The 15142-nt window shown below is 34.8% G+C and overlaps 6 protein-coding genes across 7 annotated transcripts in view; 3 read left to right on the top strand and 3 right to left on the bottom strand.

Annotated features, from left to right (window-relative positions):
• LOC104809449 overlaps window positions 1-720 on the bottom strand; it is a 2301-nt gene extending 1581 nt beyond the window's left edge. Inside the window, exons 1-2 of the mRNA XM_010535455.1 lie at window positions 564-720; window positions 8-130 (exon numbers count right to left, since the gene is read on the bottom strand). Coding sequence (XP_010533757.1) covers window positions 8-130; window positions 564-653 — 213 coding nt within the window. The 5' untranslated portion in view covers window positions 654-720. The remainder of the gene's footprint in view (window positions 1-7; window positions 131-563) is intronic.
• A 2870-nt stretch (window positions 721-3590) lies between these two features.
• LOC104809448 lies at window positions 3591-5527 on the top strand. Its single transcript, XM_010535454.2, is given in 4 exon segments — window positions 3591-3870; window positions 3872-3921; window positions 4315-4356; window positions 5155-5527. Coding segments are annotated over 4 exon segments (348 nt in total). The 5' UTR covers window positions 3591-3709; the 3' UTR covers window positions 5250-5527.
• Window positions 5528-5715: 188 nt separating this feature from the next.
• Window positions 5716-6479, bottom strand: LOC104809447 (probable calcium-binding protein CML13). The gene has a single exon (XM_010535453.2). The coding sequence runs from the start codon at window positions 6417-6419 to the stop codon at window positions 5973-5975; it is 447 nt and encodes a 148-aa protein (XP_010533755.1). The 5' UTR covers window positions 6420-6479; the 3' UTR covers window positions 5716-5972.
• Window positions 6480-10840: 4361 nt separating this feature from the next.
• On the top strand, window positions 10841-12226 carry LOC104809445. The gene is made up of 2 exons (XM_010535449.1): window positions 10841-10987; window positions 11393-12226. The coding sequence occupies exons 1-2, from the start codon at window positions 10928-10930 to the stop codon at window positions 11990-11992; spliced, it is 660 nt and encodes a 219-aa protein (XP_010533751.1). The 5' UTR covers window positions 10841-10927; the 3' UTR covers window positions 11993-12226.
• LOC104809446 (peptidyl-tRNA hydrolase ICT1, mitochondrial) lies at window positions 12072-14414 on the bottom strand. Of its 2 annotated transcripts, none has more exons than XM_010535451.2 (7): window positions 14006-14414; window positions 13259-13318; window positions 13070-13152; window positions 12837-12901; window positions 12722-12755; window positions 12447-12517; window positions 12072-12364 (listed from the first exon to the last, which is right to left on the bottom strand). In XM_010535451.2, exons 1-7 carry the CDS (start codon window positions 14304-14306, stop codon window positions 12259-12261), a joined length of 720 nt encoding a protein of 239 aa, XP_010533753.1. In that variant the 5' UTR covers window positions 14307-14414; the 3' UTR covers window positions 12072-12258. The 2 variants fall into 2 exon arrangements, with proteins under 2 accessions (XP_010533753.1, XP_010533754.1); XM_010535452.2 differs by having other exon boundaries at window positions 12072-12349; window positions 14006-14411.
• Window positions 14415-14841: 427 nt separating this feature from the next.
• LOC104809667 overlaps window positions 14842-15142 on the top strand; it is a 1369-nt gene continuing 1068 nt past the window's right edge. Inside the window, exon 1 of the mRNA XM_010535711.2 lies at window positions 14842-14934. Within this exon, the coding sequence (XP_010534013.2) occupies window positions 14842-14934 (93 nt within the window). The remainder of the gene's footprint in view (window positions 14935-15142) is intronic.

Genomic DNA, 15142 nt, shown 5'->3' with positions numbered 1-15142 from the left:
GACGCTCTTTCTCTTCACGGATTTGCCTCTGAAAGGCTTCTCTTGCCTCAGCGTCTCTCTCTAGCCGTCTCTTGAACTCGAGGCGGGCGAGGTGCCCTGTCTGCGGTGGCCCGAACAAGCCTTTGGGATCCTTCCTTCGACCAAAAACAACAGTAAAAGAACATTTTTCCACCGATCAAACAGAAAATTCGAATTAAGCTGAATCCGAAATTGAGTATCATTCTTGAGAATTGAAGAGAAAACAGAGGAAATACGAGATATTTTCCGCCAATCAAGCGAGAAATTCGAATTCATATGAATATGAAGCTCAGTAGCATCCTTCGAACAACAATAACAATACAAGGGAAACTGAGCATCATTCTTAAAAAGTGAAGAAAGCAGAAGTAATATAAGATATTTTCAGCCGATTAAATATACAATTCAAACTCATATGAACAAGAAATCGACCATCCTCCTTCGATCGACAACAAAGATACTAAGAAACTTTCCACCAATCAAACTCGAAACTCGAAATCAGCAAAATCTCCGCAATCTCTCGAGAAAAAAACGAGAAGGTTATCTACCCAGACACTGGATATTCTCCGTCTTGAAATTTGTCGTGGAATTGTACGGACGGAGGAGACGGTGGCGATGCCGATGGAGAGCGACGCCATGGATTCTGGTGAGCTCTGTTTCTCCTTGTTACGTTATCCTCTCTCTCTCTCTCTCTCTCTCTCTCTCTCTCTCTCGCTTAATGCTTTGTGGCGGGACTAATTGTGACCGTTGGATCACAACGGTTAAGATAGCTCACCATAATCAGATCAAGATCGTCCACGTGTCCAAGTTTTGGCCGATGATGGACCGCTAACAATATACGCACCAATATACGCTTCACATATCTCAGTCTCGCCATCGTAATAAATATTTCTACAAGCTATATACAGACACGCAGAACCGTAATTCTTATAAATTTTAGAAAATAAGTTAAAATTAAATATAGCATAAATAATTATATTTAAAAATAACATAAATGACGAAAAATAATATAAACATAGAAATTAAAATAAAAACACTCGAAAATGTAAGTAATACTAAATCCATTTATCTAATGTAGAGACCTCCTTTGTATATATTTTTTTAAAAAACGTCAAATAAAATAATAAAATAATACAATTCAAGTATAATGTAATGACAAGAAAGCTTAAAACAATTCTACGGTGCAAGAAGAAGGCGTTTTATCAAAAATACTCTCTATTTGTTATTTTTACTTCAAGATATATCTTTTTTCAACTGTGATCATCTAATCCATGTGATCAGAAATATAATTTTGGTCACATTGATCATAACGTTAAATTTATAATGTTTTTAATCAAATGATTATTGAGATATACAAGATATAAACATAAATAAATGAATGTGATCATCATAAATAACGTTATGACCAATGTGACCAAGATTATATATCTAGTCACATGGATCACAGTGTTAGAATTGGAGAAAGTATATCTTGAAGTCAAAATAACAAAGAGATAGTATTTTTTATAAGGAAAAATCCCAAAAAAAACACTAAACTTTACAATTTTGACAAAAAAAAAAATACTAAACTTTTTATTTTATCAAATAAACATTAAACTTTTTAAGTTTGACAAAATAAACACTTAACTTTTCTACGATTATCAAAATAAACAAAATGAATGACGTGGCCCAATGAGACGCAAACACGTCATATTATTTTACTTAGTTTTTTTTTACAATCGAAAAAAGTTCATGTATTTTTTTGAATCACTAAAAAAGTTCAGTGTTTTTTTGATAATCGCAGAAAAGTTTATGTATTTTTTGGATCATTTAAAAAATTCAGTGTTTTTTAAGATTCGTTTAAAAAGTTTAATGTTTATTTGACAAGAAATAAAGTTCAGTGTTTTTTTATCAAAATTGTAAAGTTGAGTGTTTTTTTTGGGATTTTCCCTTTTTATAATGCTTCGTGTAAGAACATATAGATTCTATGAAAATAATGATGAACAATATCCATGAAAAAGAAGAAAAGGAATAATTCTATTCTTAATTCCTTCTAATCTTGGTTAGAACATATAAACAAATGTTAAAATAAAATAACCAATAAAAAGGAATAATTCGTATATCGGAAACGAATGTGTAAAACGTCTGTCCCGCCATAAATTCGAACTTTAAATTTAGGGAGAAAACATATATTATAAATCATCTGATTGACTCTCAATCTCGGGATTAATCTAGGCCTTGGCCCAAGATACTCGGACATCCAAAAAAAGAAAAAGAATTCGTATATTGGAATTGGACGGATTCTCACCTAACATAATTAATAAAAAAAATCGGGATTCTCACCTAAGAAAGTTTAGAATTTAAAAAAAAAATACTCTCAGAATCAATTCAACTTCAAGGAACTAATCCAATGTACAATTAAAATCAAAGTTGTACATATTATACCATCAAAACACCAAAATCTTCTACAATATTACCTAATTCTACCGTAGCCATTACAAAACATGCAACGCATATGAGAAAAACACACACACATGATGATATAAAATTTCTTTCTTTCCAAAAAATCTCCTTCTAATATTAAGAATCTTATATTTGAAATACCAATATTTAAAAATAAAATAGATCATAAAAAACAAAACAAAATAATTTTTAAAAATATATAAAAAAGCGAAAATTTGAATGAGAAAACAAAAAGTGAATATGGAGATCTCTTAAATGTAGATCCCGTGCAAACTTCATAAGTTCCATAGGTTAAATGTTGTGTAACCCAAGAGCCATCCAACTACTAATGTCCAAGAAATAACACCTAAACCGTTAAATTAATTATAATGCGAAACCTAGCTGGTCCAACGATGCATGACAGCTAGCAATATATTTGTATGTATGTCCCATATGGTTTCCAAAGATCGGTGACTATATAATGCTTTAATTTAAGATCTAATTATAATTATACATAAGCATAATCATTTGCATGTTAATTAGTCCAATATACTCTAGTGATATAACTATATGAATGAACTCCTCATTTGGTTCTCATTAGGTACACTTTTTGTTTTTTCATAATTTTTTATTTGGATTTTGTTATTTTCACTCAAGTTTTCATTATGGTTTTATTTTAAATTTTTTATTTTATTCATTATTTTCATATTGATTTGATTAATGTAATTTTCGTTTAAATCTAATTAAATTCAAATACAATTTATATGTTATTGATTTAATTCGTAATAGTACTTTTAATTTTGAATAAAAAGAAAATAAATATGGATTTTTGTATTTGATATATGAATCAAGAATTCAAACATTTTCTTTCTAAACTTCAAACATCTATAAGTATCTTGAAATCATCTAGAAACATAGGGAACGTAAAAAGAAAAATTCCACACGGATCGGAATATATATATATATATATATATATATTATTTTGTGGAGTATAAAATTAGAATATGAAAACATTGATAACGAGATCATTTCTAATAAATATATATGAACATGCATTGCCACGTAGAAAATTAAATGTGACCAACGAAAAATAATAATAATTTGTCCTCTTAACGAAAGTTTATATATAACCAAAAAACTAAAGCAGGTTCGATACCCCAAAAAAAAAAAAAAAAAAACGAGTCGTCTTTTGAAATTCTCATTTCCTGAAAAAAAAAACAGAAAGGAAAGAAGATGGCGGGATTCTCCACGGCGGCGATGGGGCCGGGCGGCGATGATGCTTCCGGTGGCGGAGGCGCAGACGGAGTGCGTGAGTAAGCTGGTGCCATGCTACAGCTTCCTGAACACGACGACGAAGCCGTCGGAGGATTGTTGCAGCTCGATCAAGGATGCGGTGGAGAAGGACCTATCGTGCCTGTGCACGATCTACGGCGCTCAATCTCAGCCGTCGATGCGGCGTCCCCGCCGATCTCTCCGCCTGTAACGGTACGATCGATTTCTCCGGTGATCCCCGATTTCGGTGAAACTAGGGTTTCGAATTTGGGGATTCTGTTGAACGGATATGTTGTTGATTATACTGACTTTGAGTGTTGGATTTCGATTCTCCCTGAGATTTTTGTTTCAAATTCGGGCTCTACTTTTCCAGAAAATTCTTGGATCTTAGACTAGAAATAGAAACTCGAGCTGACAAATGAAAATCTGACGAGGTTTTAGAGTGTTTTCCTGCTAAATTTTTCGAATCCTAAGAGCAGAAGAACAAATCGAAGTGGATTTGTTTACCTTCTTGTTCTTCAGCATATGATTGATAATATATCATGTTCCTGAGATTTAAACTAATTGTTTATTTTTTTGTCGAAATTTGAATTTATTTTTTTGCAGCATCTGGAGCTCCATCGCCGAAAGCATCCTTACCTCCTCCAGGTAACCAAACCAACCCCCTCCACCTACTCCCCGTGTTGGAATTATTTTCTATTAAACGCATAAATAAAAATCCTCTGTTGCAATTAATTTTCAAAAATTCTCATAAAACCCTGGCGATTATATTAATTTAATCTTTAGACGAACATTATTGGGTCGTAGGCTTAGAAATTGCATTGTTGAGGGAGAGAGTCAATTTAACGTAGATTATACAATTCAACATTAAATTTGTTATTATTTTTTCTGATTGGCATGGTTAGTCCAAAAATACGCATTTTCATTTGTTTTCTTCTGATAAAATGTGGACACTAATGAGAATGTTCTTTTTCCCCTTTGCCTCCAAATTTGACTTATTAATTCCGTGGAGTTCACGAGATTATAAGAAGACAAATGCCCACCACCTAATTCAACGCGTATATAATTAACTGAAGAATCTGTCTAGTTTTTCTAACACTTTTTATTTTTAAAAAATCTCATATCAAACATACAAAATTTTAAAATTTCTTAAAAAGAAATACAAAAAGATTTTCAGATTCTCAATTAAAATCAGAAAGTTTACAAAAATTCAAAAAAAAAAAATATATAAGGCATTTGATATCGTTTCTTTCTTATAAAATCCCGTGTTATTGTTTTTAAGCTCTTATATAATTTATGATTTTAACTAGAAGTTCAAAAATAATATGTTATTTTCATGAAACTGTATTAGTTATTAGCAAATTCGTTCCGTAAAGTTAGAGTATGTATAGCCGTGAATTACTGGTAATGAAAGTGATTAAATTTTTTGGTGAATAAATTGGGCAGGAACACCGGGGAAGGACACCGGAGCTGCGGACAAGCTCGCCTCTTACGGCATCACCACCTTGATCCTGTCTTTGTTCTCTACGGCGTTCTTCTGAGGTCCTATACCGGGTTTCTCCGGTTCTGATTATTCCCCGTTTTCTATCTAAACCATTCCCAGGTTTCTATATATATTAAAAACCTTATTTATTTGTTTCTCCGGTTTTACCTATCATTTGATGTCCATTGTATTGTACCGGTCTGGTCCGTACCGAGCTTTGTAGTTGTGTTGTATATTTATGTGTCCCGTTTCTGATTTAGTCACCGAGCCTGAACCAGATCAAAGATTGTTGTACGCCATTTTGCTCTGATTTTATCCGGTTTTATATGGTTACCAGTCGTTTCTATTTGAGATAACCGGAATAATTGGTAATCATTACCTGTTTATCCAATTTTTTTATTGCATTTAAACCGGATCCTGTAAAATTCATGATTTTGGATTGACATATCAAAAACTTTAACAATTTGTTATGTATCAATGCGTTACATTATATTTCAAAGAAAACACAATTCAAGACTCGAATCAAATCGCATCCCCCTGAACGAAATTCCAAATGCAAACCGAAGAAAAACATGGCAGTAAAAGATGTGAGATTTAACAATTTCTTACAGAGAAAAAACAAACTTAAAAATGAAGATGAAGTTAATATCATCCAGAGCAAATCTCAAACCAAATCCCCAAGCAAACCCTAGAGTACTCTCAACCCGACGGAGGAATAAACAAAGAGATCGATTTGAATTCGATTTCAAATCCAACCGACTAGGTAAAGGAAGATTAGATCTCACTTGGCCACCATTCTGGCGATGAAATCCTCGTACCGGATCTTGCCGTCGGACCCTACATCCACCTCTCGGATCCACTCATCGAACTCGCTCGGCTCAAGCTTCTCCCCGATACTGGTGAGTATATGCCTCAGATCCGCCACGGCGACGAACCCGGTTCCTTCCTTGTCGAGAACCTTGAACGCATCGCGGAGCTGGCGATCGAACGGCTCCATCTTCAGGTGCTTCGCCATGAGATCGAGGAACCGGTCGAAATCGAACGGCGACGAGAGATTCTCGGAGGCGATTACGGATTTGAGCTGCGCTTGGGTCGGATTGCCTCCGAGGGACCGCATGAGGATCCCGAGCTCCGACGGAGCGATCTTTCCGTCGCCGTCTGAGTCGAAGAGCGTGAACGCCTCCTTCATCGATGAGACCTGACCGTCCGTCAGATTGTATTTGCCCATTTTCGCCTTCTCTCTCTCTCTCTCCGTGGAAACTCCTCATCGATTCTGTACGATGGAAACCGACGATACGAAGTGGTAAAGAGAGACCAAAACGGTGTCGTTTAGAATCTGAAGGCCCAAACTTTATGGGCCAGGCCCATTTTCCTCCAAAATAAAACAACTCTCAACTATTTTGTTTTTTTAGATGATCGTAAATAATTCTTTTTGGTTCATTTCAGATTATTTTATAGTTTTTTTCTCGATTCCACAATTCATAATACTAAACCATAAATAGGAAACTTGAGATTTATTATTCAACCTTCCAATAATATATAAAATACTTGATTTCGTGAATTGGTTTGCCATTCGTAAAAATAAATATAAAAATAAATTTTGTAATAATAATTTCACCACACAAAAAAATTGCAACAAAAACTTGAAAAGTAATTTAACCGTCTCCGTAGAAAGATAGCAATATAAGTATATATAAGCTATTAATTCTTAGAAAAAATTGTATATCTTATAAAAATCTTATAAATATTTGAACTATAAAATTTCTATATAAATATCTGAATTTGTTATAGAAATACCTAAATTTTTTTAAAAAATTTAAATAAATATAAAATTCATGTATTTTTAAAATAAAAGTGATCGATATCATTAAAGATTTTAGGTTTATTTAAAAAATTTTGTAGAAGTGTGGATATTTATGTAGAATTTTAAAAAAGTTTAGATATTTATATAGAAGTTTTATAATTTAGGTATTTATTTGAGATTTTTATAAAAAAATAGGTATTTGTATGTGATTTTTTTTAAAATTAATTAGTTTTTTTGTTGTTTTTTATTCGGCCATTCTCATAGTCCAAATTGCGTAGTCCTCGGCCGCCGATGACGTCATCTATCGACGCCGGCGATGCTGACGCAACACGTTCACATTCTTCCCGCGCACACAGTTTCTTTTTTTCCCCATTTAGACTTTTAACCTTAGAAACTACGCTTAACAAAAAAAAATCAATTATAATATTTTTCATAAAGCTTATGTTTTTTTTTAAAAGAAAATAATTCATATTTCGTGTGTTTGGGAAGGTGGAATATGTAAGAATAATATATTCTCCGGATTGCACTGTTTCCTAAATTCCCATTGGACGGGCAATGTGTATAAGTGGAAACACAATACCACAAACAAGAACCATACAAAAAGGTGGAGGAAAAAACAGAAAGTGTTTGTTTACGTAATACCATTATCTTTATTTCATATATAATGGAATATACACACACATATATATGTATATATATTATGTTTGTGGGTGTGGATGTACATGTGAACTTGGAAAGATTGAATAAACGGAGGAATTACTGATAATTTCCTCCAAATTAATGGATTTATGTGCAAAAAAGGATCTTGTTTGTTTTCTTACAAGAATATAAACTTTTTTTTCCTATAAAAAATTAGTGGGGAAGTGGAGGGAAAAAAGATGACAGAGACATCAAATGCATGACCTAATAATATTTCTTTTGATCAAAACCTCTACTGTCATTTTTCAAGTGGAGAAATTCAACACATTAGAGAAAAAAAACGAAAGAAAGAAATGATATATATATATATATATATATATGTATGTATACAAACAAACAAAATTGGGATTATTAGCAATTATAATGGCAGAAATCAGAATCAATTGTATCTATTAACCTCATCAAGATATTAAAAAAGAGGCACTAAACAAACATGAAGAAATATCCCACACATGTGAATCTTTATGATTGTATATTTTTCAAATGTCTTAAAATTCACAACATGCTTGAATTTAGTATCATATATATAACATGAGATGTATATATTAGGTTTGTAGGTTAGTACGCAATAATTTTGTTATTATAAATGCTAAGCATCCACATGCCTCATATGTTCCTCTTCACTTGAAGTTTTTTCTTTTTCTTTTTAAATCCGTAAATTCACCGGACCTTTGACCCAACTACATCTCTCAGAGAACCGGAGAAGCCTCTTCACTTGAAGTTCCAATTCAAAAAAAAAATTTATTTCCCTTTTCCATCTGTATGCGTTTCTCTTTTTTGTTTTATTTTTTATAATCGGATATTATGGATCGATATCCAAACTAATTTTAGAATTAGGAATAAGTCATGTGATTAAAATTACGCTTCTCTCTCCAATTTAAAACTCGAACTCGTGGCGGGACATACGCTATGCGTTATCAATTGGGTTTTATTTGTTTGTTATTATGCATGCTTCATTTTTTTCCTTCATTTAAAGATTTTTTAAATTATTATCTTTTTATTATTTTACATTATATAAGTAATGGGAATATTATAGCATTCTCAATGATTTTTTCTTGTCTTCTTCAATAAGATCCAAATAATGGATATAAGATTATTTTTGTTGTTGCAAACTATGGAGATATTGTATATATTGTGATACGTTATTTAGAATCTGAATTATTTGGTGATAATAGGAGATTAGAAAATTCCCAATAAAAAAGTTTGTACAAACGAGCTAGCTCGATCAAATCGAATCGAACCGAAATGGATTGGTTCGTTTTCAAACGAGTCTAAAAAATCTCGTCTCCATCCAAATCATCTACTAGGACTCAGATACGAACATCAAAAAACGTGCAGAAATCACTCGGATTTGTGTTCGTTTGAGGAGTTTTTTCGGGAGCGGGACACTATCCCTCTTTTTGGACCCAAGATCTGCTTTTGTGGGTCGATCCTGATGGAGAACATCGTCAGGTAGAGAGTTTGAGTGATGTGGTATATCTATTAAGAGATAACGCATATATCCTAAGATGAACTCAAACGAGAACAAAAATCTCGTGTGCAACAAAAGGGTAAAAGGTGTTTTGATTCTGATTTTCAGTTTATTACAAACTGAACGAGTTGGTTCACGTTTCAATAAATATAATATTTTATAGTTATATTATAAGATAAATGACATTTTAATATAGAATTCAAACATTACGTATGCAATTATAATAAAATTAATATTGTATTTAGGTAAAGTAAGTATAATAAAACTAATATTCGATACAATTTATATATACAAATCTAAAAAAATATATAAATAAAAAAAATGCTTCAACTCACGAATCAGGTCATGACTCGTCGAACTGGTTCGGTAAAATTCGCGGTTGTGGCGAATTGGTTCAGACATGTTCGTTTTCAAACGAATCTTAAAAATACTTATGAAAAATAAATCAATTTGTTTTTAAGTCATCCATTAAAAAAAAACCGTCATTTACCACAAAAAAAAAAAAGGGACCGACAGACAAATGTGGTTGACAAATAGAGATATATCCACCTCATCCGGAATATATATGTAATATCTCCACAAACTTGATGGGAGGCAACACCAAAACATTAATTGTACGGCCGATTCAGACAGCTTTTCTTGATTAGTTCTTATATATACACACACACACACTATATATATATATATGTATCATGTATATTCATATGTATATGTATATAATTTTATCTGTACGCGGGAAAATATCAACCGTGTTGGCCTATGAAATTCCCAAAACCACGAGAAATATCACTAATTAATTTGGACTAATTAGCACTATATTATAAATATTGGGGAAAACTACAAAACAAATCAATACAATAATCAGTCAGGTTGGTAAATATTTTCATATATTATTACAAGTCAACACCAAAGACAATTCATTTTGGCTTATAATTTGTGTCCCTATTTAACCATCCATTTTTTTTATATAATATATGGTTTAATTAATAATGTAATAACTATATGTACAAAAATAATCCTCCAAATTACAACCACTGTTTTATTCGATTAGGAAAAAAGTTTGCTAATATTCCACACAAGTTAGCTAGTTTTATTATATATTTGGTCTACGTACGCGAATAGGAGATTAGTGAATATCTAACAAATCATTTTGTAACTTAAAAAAATGTTAAGTCCTTACTAATTAAAGATTAATATTTTAATCTCATTGTAATCCAAAACCCAATACCACACACGTCGGATCCGCTTGTAGAAATGTCAACGGTCCAACAACGAGACCCTATCCCTAGATAACAGATAAAAAATAAATATCTTCTAGAAATATTTATTCCTACTCCTAAATTTTACAATTATTTCAAACATTTAGCCTCGAATTATTATTCTCTTAAGGAAGTCCCCTAAATAATAAAAAATATAATAATAGAAACCCATTCTCTATTCCAAAATTTTCTCATTTTTTATAATTGTTTTGTTCACTGAAGAAAACTAAAAATATATAACTGACAAGGATTCATTTCTTTTCCGACGGAAAAAGGATATTTTTTAAAATGTATAACATTAGGGCCAAATCTAGAAAATCTGTATAATACAGGGGTGAAGTTGGTTGGTCTTCAAAATATTTTTGCTAATAAAAGGCAAAACGTGGTTTCGCTTATTGTATTATAAAAAGAAAACATCCTCTGTGACTTGTAAGCAAAGCCAAATTAGAAGAACCCCAAAAAAAGAAAAGACAGAGAAGAAGAAGAAGGAAGAAGGAAAGAAGATGAAGCTGGTTTGGTCTCCGGAGACAGCATCCAAAGCTTACATAGACACCGTTAGATCTGTAAGTAACATTTTCCGGCATCATTTCCGATGGAAAACTTGTCGGAGTCACCTAATTATCGCAACCCTGTTCTTGGATTTTTTTTGTTTTGTTTGAAGAACTGTTTAGTGTTGTTCTAGAAACCCCAGTATTTTATAAGCTTCGGATTTTTTTTCCCGTAGTTATGATCGAACGATTCAGGATAACAGAGATTTCATGTTGTTCTCAAAGACCCATTACTTCGATTTCAACGAAAATTTGTGCTTTTCGAGATAAAACCCTAAATCATCTAATCTTTGATTCTTTGCACCTTTTTTTCCTGGAAAATTTTGAAGCTTTATCGTACGAAATGATACACAGAGACATGATTCCTTTCTGCGTATAGTAAAGTTTTCATTTTTGGGTTTTTTTTTTCTGTTGTTGCAGTGTGAGAATCTGGGAACGCCTGGTGCGGCGGAGCTGGTGGCGGCCATGGCGGCGGGTTGGAACGCGAAGCTGATAGTGGAAACGTGGTCGGAAGGCGAAGACATAACATTAAGCTTAGGCCTGACCGTCGCGAGCCATCACACAAACGCCAAACACATATGCATCGTACCAAACGCGAAATCTCAGGCCGTTTATCTCCAAGCGATTCAAGAATCAGTGTTTTCCTCAAACGCGCCAGAGATCATCGTCACTGAGGAGCCAGAGAAAGCGATGAAGAAGCTACAAGAGGTCGATTTCCTGGTGGTCGATTGGCGGCACAAGGAGTCCGCCATGGGCGTTCTGCGAAACGCTGCGTTTAGAAGTCGTGGAGCGGTTGTGATCTGCAGAAGCGGTTACTCAAGAACTGCGTTAGGGTTCAGCTGGAGAAGAGCGTTCGGCGACCGGAAAGTTGTGAAAACGGTGATACTTCCGGTGGCCGGAGGGTTGGATATTGCCCACGTGGCAGCCGCAGACTCAGAGAAGAGTGATGATAATAACAAGAGAAGATGGATCAAACATATTGATCTGAGATCAGGAGAAGAGCATGTTATCAGGAAATAGAGACAAGACAAGACAAGATTCCACGGAAGTGGTCTGGTCTGATTTATTTATTTGTAACTGTAACTGTAAGAGTGTGGTCTGTACATAAAAATCCAATAGATGAAGAAATTGCATAAACAAGAGTTTGATTGTGTTACAAGAAATTCCCAAAAGTTTGGAACTTTGTCTTGAAACGCTGATAATGTGTTCATTGCAATCTTCTGTGAGAGTGTCTCAATCACAAGAAAGCTTCCACGACGGAATCTTGAATGATGTTTATGGTAAAGTTAATCCCAGCTATCTCTGCTTCTTCGGGCTGCCTTCTTGTCTGAATGAGCCTTTTTGCCTTTAAGCCGTTTTTGTTCAGCAATGGCTGCCCTGCACATCATAAAGCTTTCCATGAACATAGATGAAGCCTCCAGCTATAAGCGAGAACAACAACAACGGGACAAAAGTATATCGGTTAGGTTCCTACATCTTTACGATCTTCTTCTTCTGTTCTTCGGATGGAGGCGGAGGAACATATGCAGCCGCATCAATGATCTCCTGTTCAGATCATTAGGAGTGATACAGGAGAAACAGCTTAAATACAAATATAAATGGCATTGGCAGTAAACCGAAACAAGTAGAAGCAACATGATAATATTCAGCAGATGGAGTAATGAACCCATGTCATGAGATGTCAGAAATTCATGCAAACCATGATGATGGAAAGATATATAGACATCCAATGAGTCCTCTCCATTATACCTGTAATTTAGCAAGCGCGTCATCGATGTTGCCCCTGCAAAAACCCGTGGTGTTTAGAGTGAAGAGAGATCTTTGATAAATGAAGGTAATGAGAGGGGGAAGAGTAGGCACCGACTTCTGTGTTCTAGTTCTGGTTGAAGATATGACTAGCTCTCCGTCCTTGTTAATTCGATTCTTCTCCTGTTCATAGATAACATACTCATAAAAAAAAACCAAAGGAAAGAAAAAGATTACAGTCCTTTAGAAAGCAAAAGAAATGTTTAGTCCTCAAAATTTAGTTCCATTGGAATGACAATTCCCACACAAAACATCAGCATTTGATTCTCTGTCATATGGGGCAGAACAAACCATTTGCATGATTCTCTCCCTGATCCTGTCACTTAGCCAGTATGCGTTTTTCACATTGAAGCGCATATCTACTTTGGTGTTCACTGCAAACATCGTTACAATGGAAACACGTGAATGTGTTAGATACATCAGACAGTCACAAAACTAAAAGAGGCAAAGAATGAGATGAGGTGAAGGACAAAAAGACACCTTTGTTCACATTTTGCCCTCCCGGACCACCGCTCCTAGCAAAGTTAACCGTGACATGATCTGCACACACGGAAAACCAGACGGGAAACCATGTGCATCAAATTTTCAATGGAGGAAACGTTCAAACAATTAGGAGATAACACAAATAACTCTACTCTCTAGAATAGTTTCAATCATCTTTCCGTCCATTGCTCATCCCAAAAACACTCAAAACCTTGCATGATGCTGTAAAGAAACCATACAAGAACACATTTTGCTCCACCAATCAATTTCTCTGCAGCAAACGGAGAGTCTTTTGGTTATCAACCTCTGAAAATAAAGTTTACGAAAATCTCATCTACGAGTTTCCGGGTGATTGGTCTATAATGAGCTTCGAAATCATCAAAAAGACTTCTCTCTTCCACACATGAAGGGCAACGCGTAGAATAGAATACTGACCATGAAATCATCCGACCAATTTTCAACAACCCTTTTGCCCCTTTTGTGATTTTCACCGGAAAGTACCAAAGAATCTCGTATTTGCAAGTGATACTTCGTTCTGCGACCGATTTGAGTTCTTTAGGAGTTCCAGAGTCATTACAGTAAAATTCCCCATGGCTTAGCAAATCAATTGAACCCTATTCCTGTTTCCCCCTCTTTTCTCCCAAATCTCATCTCTTTTTTTGTTTTTTTTTTCACGAGCCAAAAAACAAACTTGCGAAAACTTACTGGGAACAAACAGAGTACTGGAAGCGAAAGCGATGATACCTAAAGTGATTCGCGGAGTGGGCTCGTTGCCGGCGGAGCTAGCTCTCTCCTCGGCCTCTTGCATCATCTGTTGCACCTGCGACAACCGTGAAGAGACCTTCCGATCTCCTCCGCTTCCGGAGCTCGCCGCCGCACATCGGATGGATCCGAACCGGAAACCATGAGGAACCGGAGACTTCCATTGTGTCCGACGGAGACAAGGCAACAGCGTTCGGCTTGATGTGGATGGAAAGGACAGGAACTGAGGGTGATGGAGGAGCTCGCGCAGGATCGTGTTCGTCGTTGTCCTGATCGCCGCCATTTGTGCCGGCTGAGAATTCCGATGTCGATTGAGGGAGGGTGGAGCCCTAAATTTGTGTTGTTCCAATTCCCGGTTTAAATTTCCGGTTAAGGTAAAAATATAAGTCACGGTCTGGGTTTGTGTGGTTCTCTGCAAAACCAAACAAATTGAAGGGTCTGGGATATATCCAATCTATCCTTTGACTGTTGCAAGGACTTCTCTACCTACCCTTCAAAATCCAAATTAAAAAAAAATTGGGTAGAAGTGACGCAAAGACCAATTATACCCTCAAATTTTAATCAAAAGACGAAAAAACCAAATTAAAATTTAAATTTAAAAAAAAATGGTTCTATCTCTTTCCTACATTAGTCCACGTTCTGTCTCTCTCTCCTCACTGTCGCCATTTCCCTCTCTCTCCTAACTCTCGACATCTCCTCCGTCTGTCTTTCGAAACCGCCGGTTTTGTGGCAAAAAACCGTCGATTTAAGCCGCGATTTTCCTCTCATAAGTCTTTGTCTTTACTCTCCTCAGATTCGAAGCGCAAAGAAGGAAGAAAATGGCTTCTACGTCAGTGGTTCACTCATCTTTGTCAGCATCTTCGAACGAAACCGATTCTCGAATCCAAATCGCGGAGTTAAATGAGCACATGGTACATTACTTCTCTTTTTCTCATATTTGCACGATTTTGAAAGTTTATATGTTTCCTTATTGTTTTGCCGTGATGATTTGAAATGATAGAAATCTAGGGTTTCGTATTTGAAATTTTAGGGATAACATTATAATCTTTGGTTTGAAGTGGTTAAAATCGAAATGATTTGTTGATTTGGGTCACAGTGATATAGGTGACGGGATGTATG

Source organism: Tarenaya hassleriana, unplaced genomic scaffold (genome assembly GCF_000463585.1).
Source record: "Tarenaya hassleriana unplaced genomic scaffold, ASM46358v1 Cleome16, whole genome shotgun sequence".
NCBI classification, from domain to species: Eukaryota; Viridiplantae; Streptophyta; class Magnoliopsida; order Brassicales; family Cleomaceae; genus Tarenaya; species Tarenaya hassleriana.
Note: the sequence above shows the minus strand (reverse complement) of the source record. Positions and strands in the feature narration are given on the sequence as shown.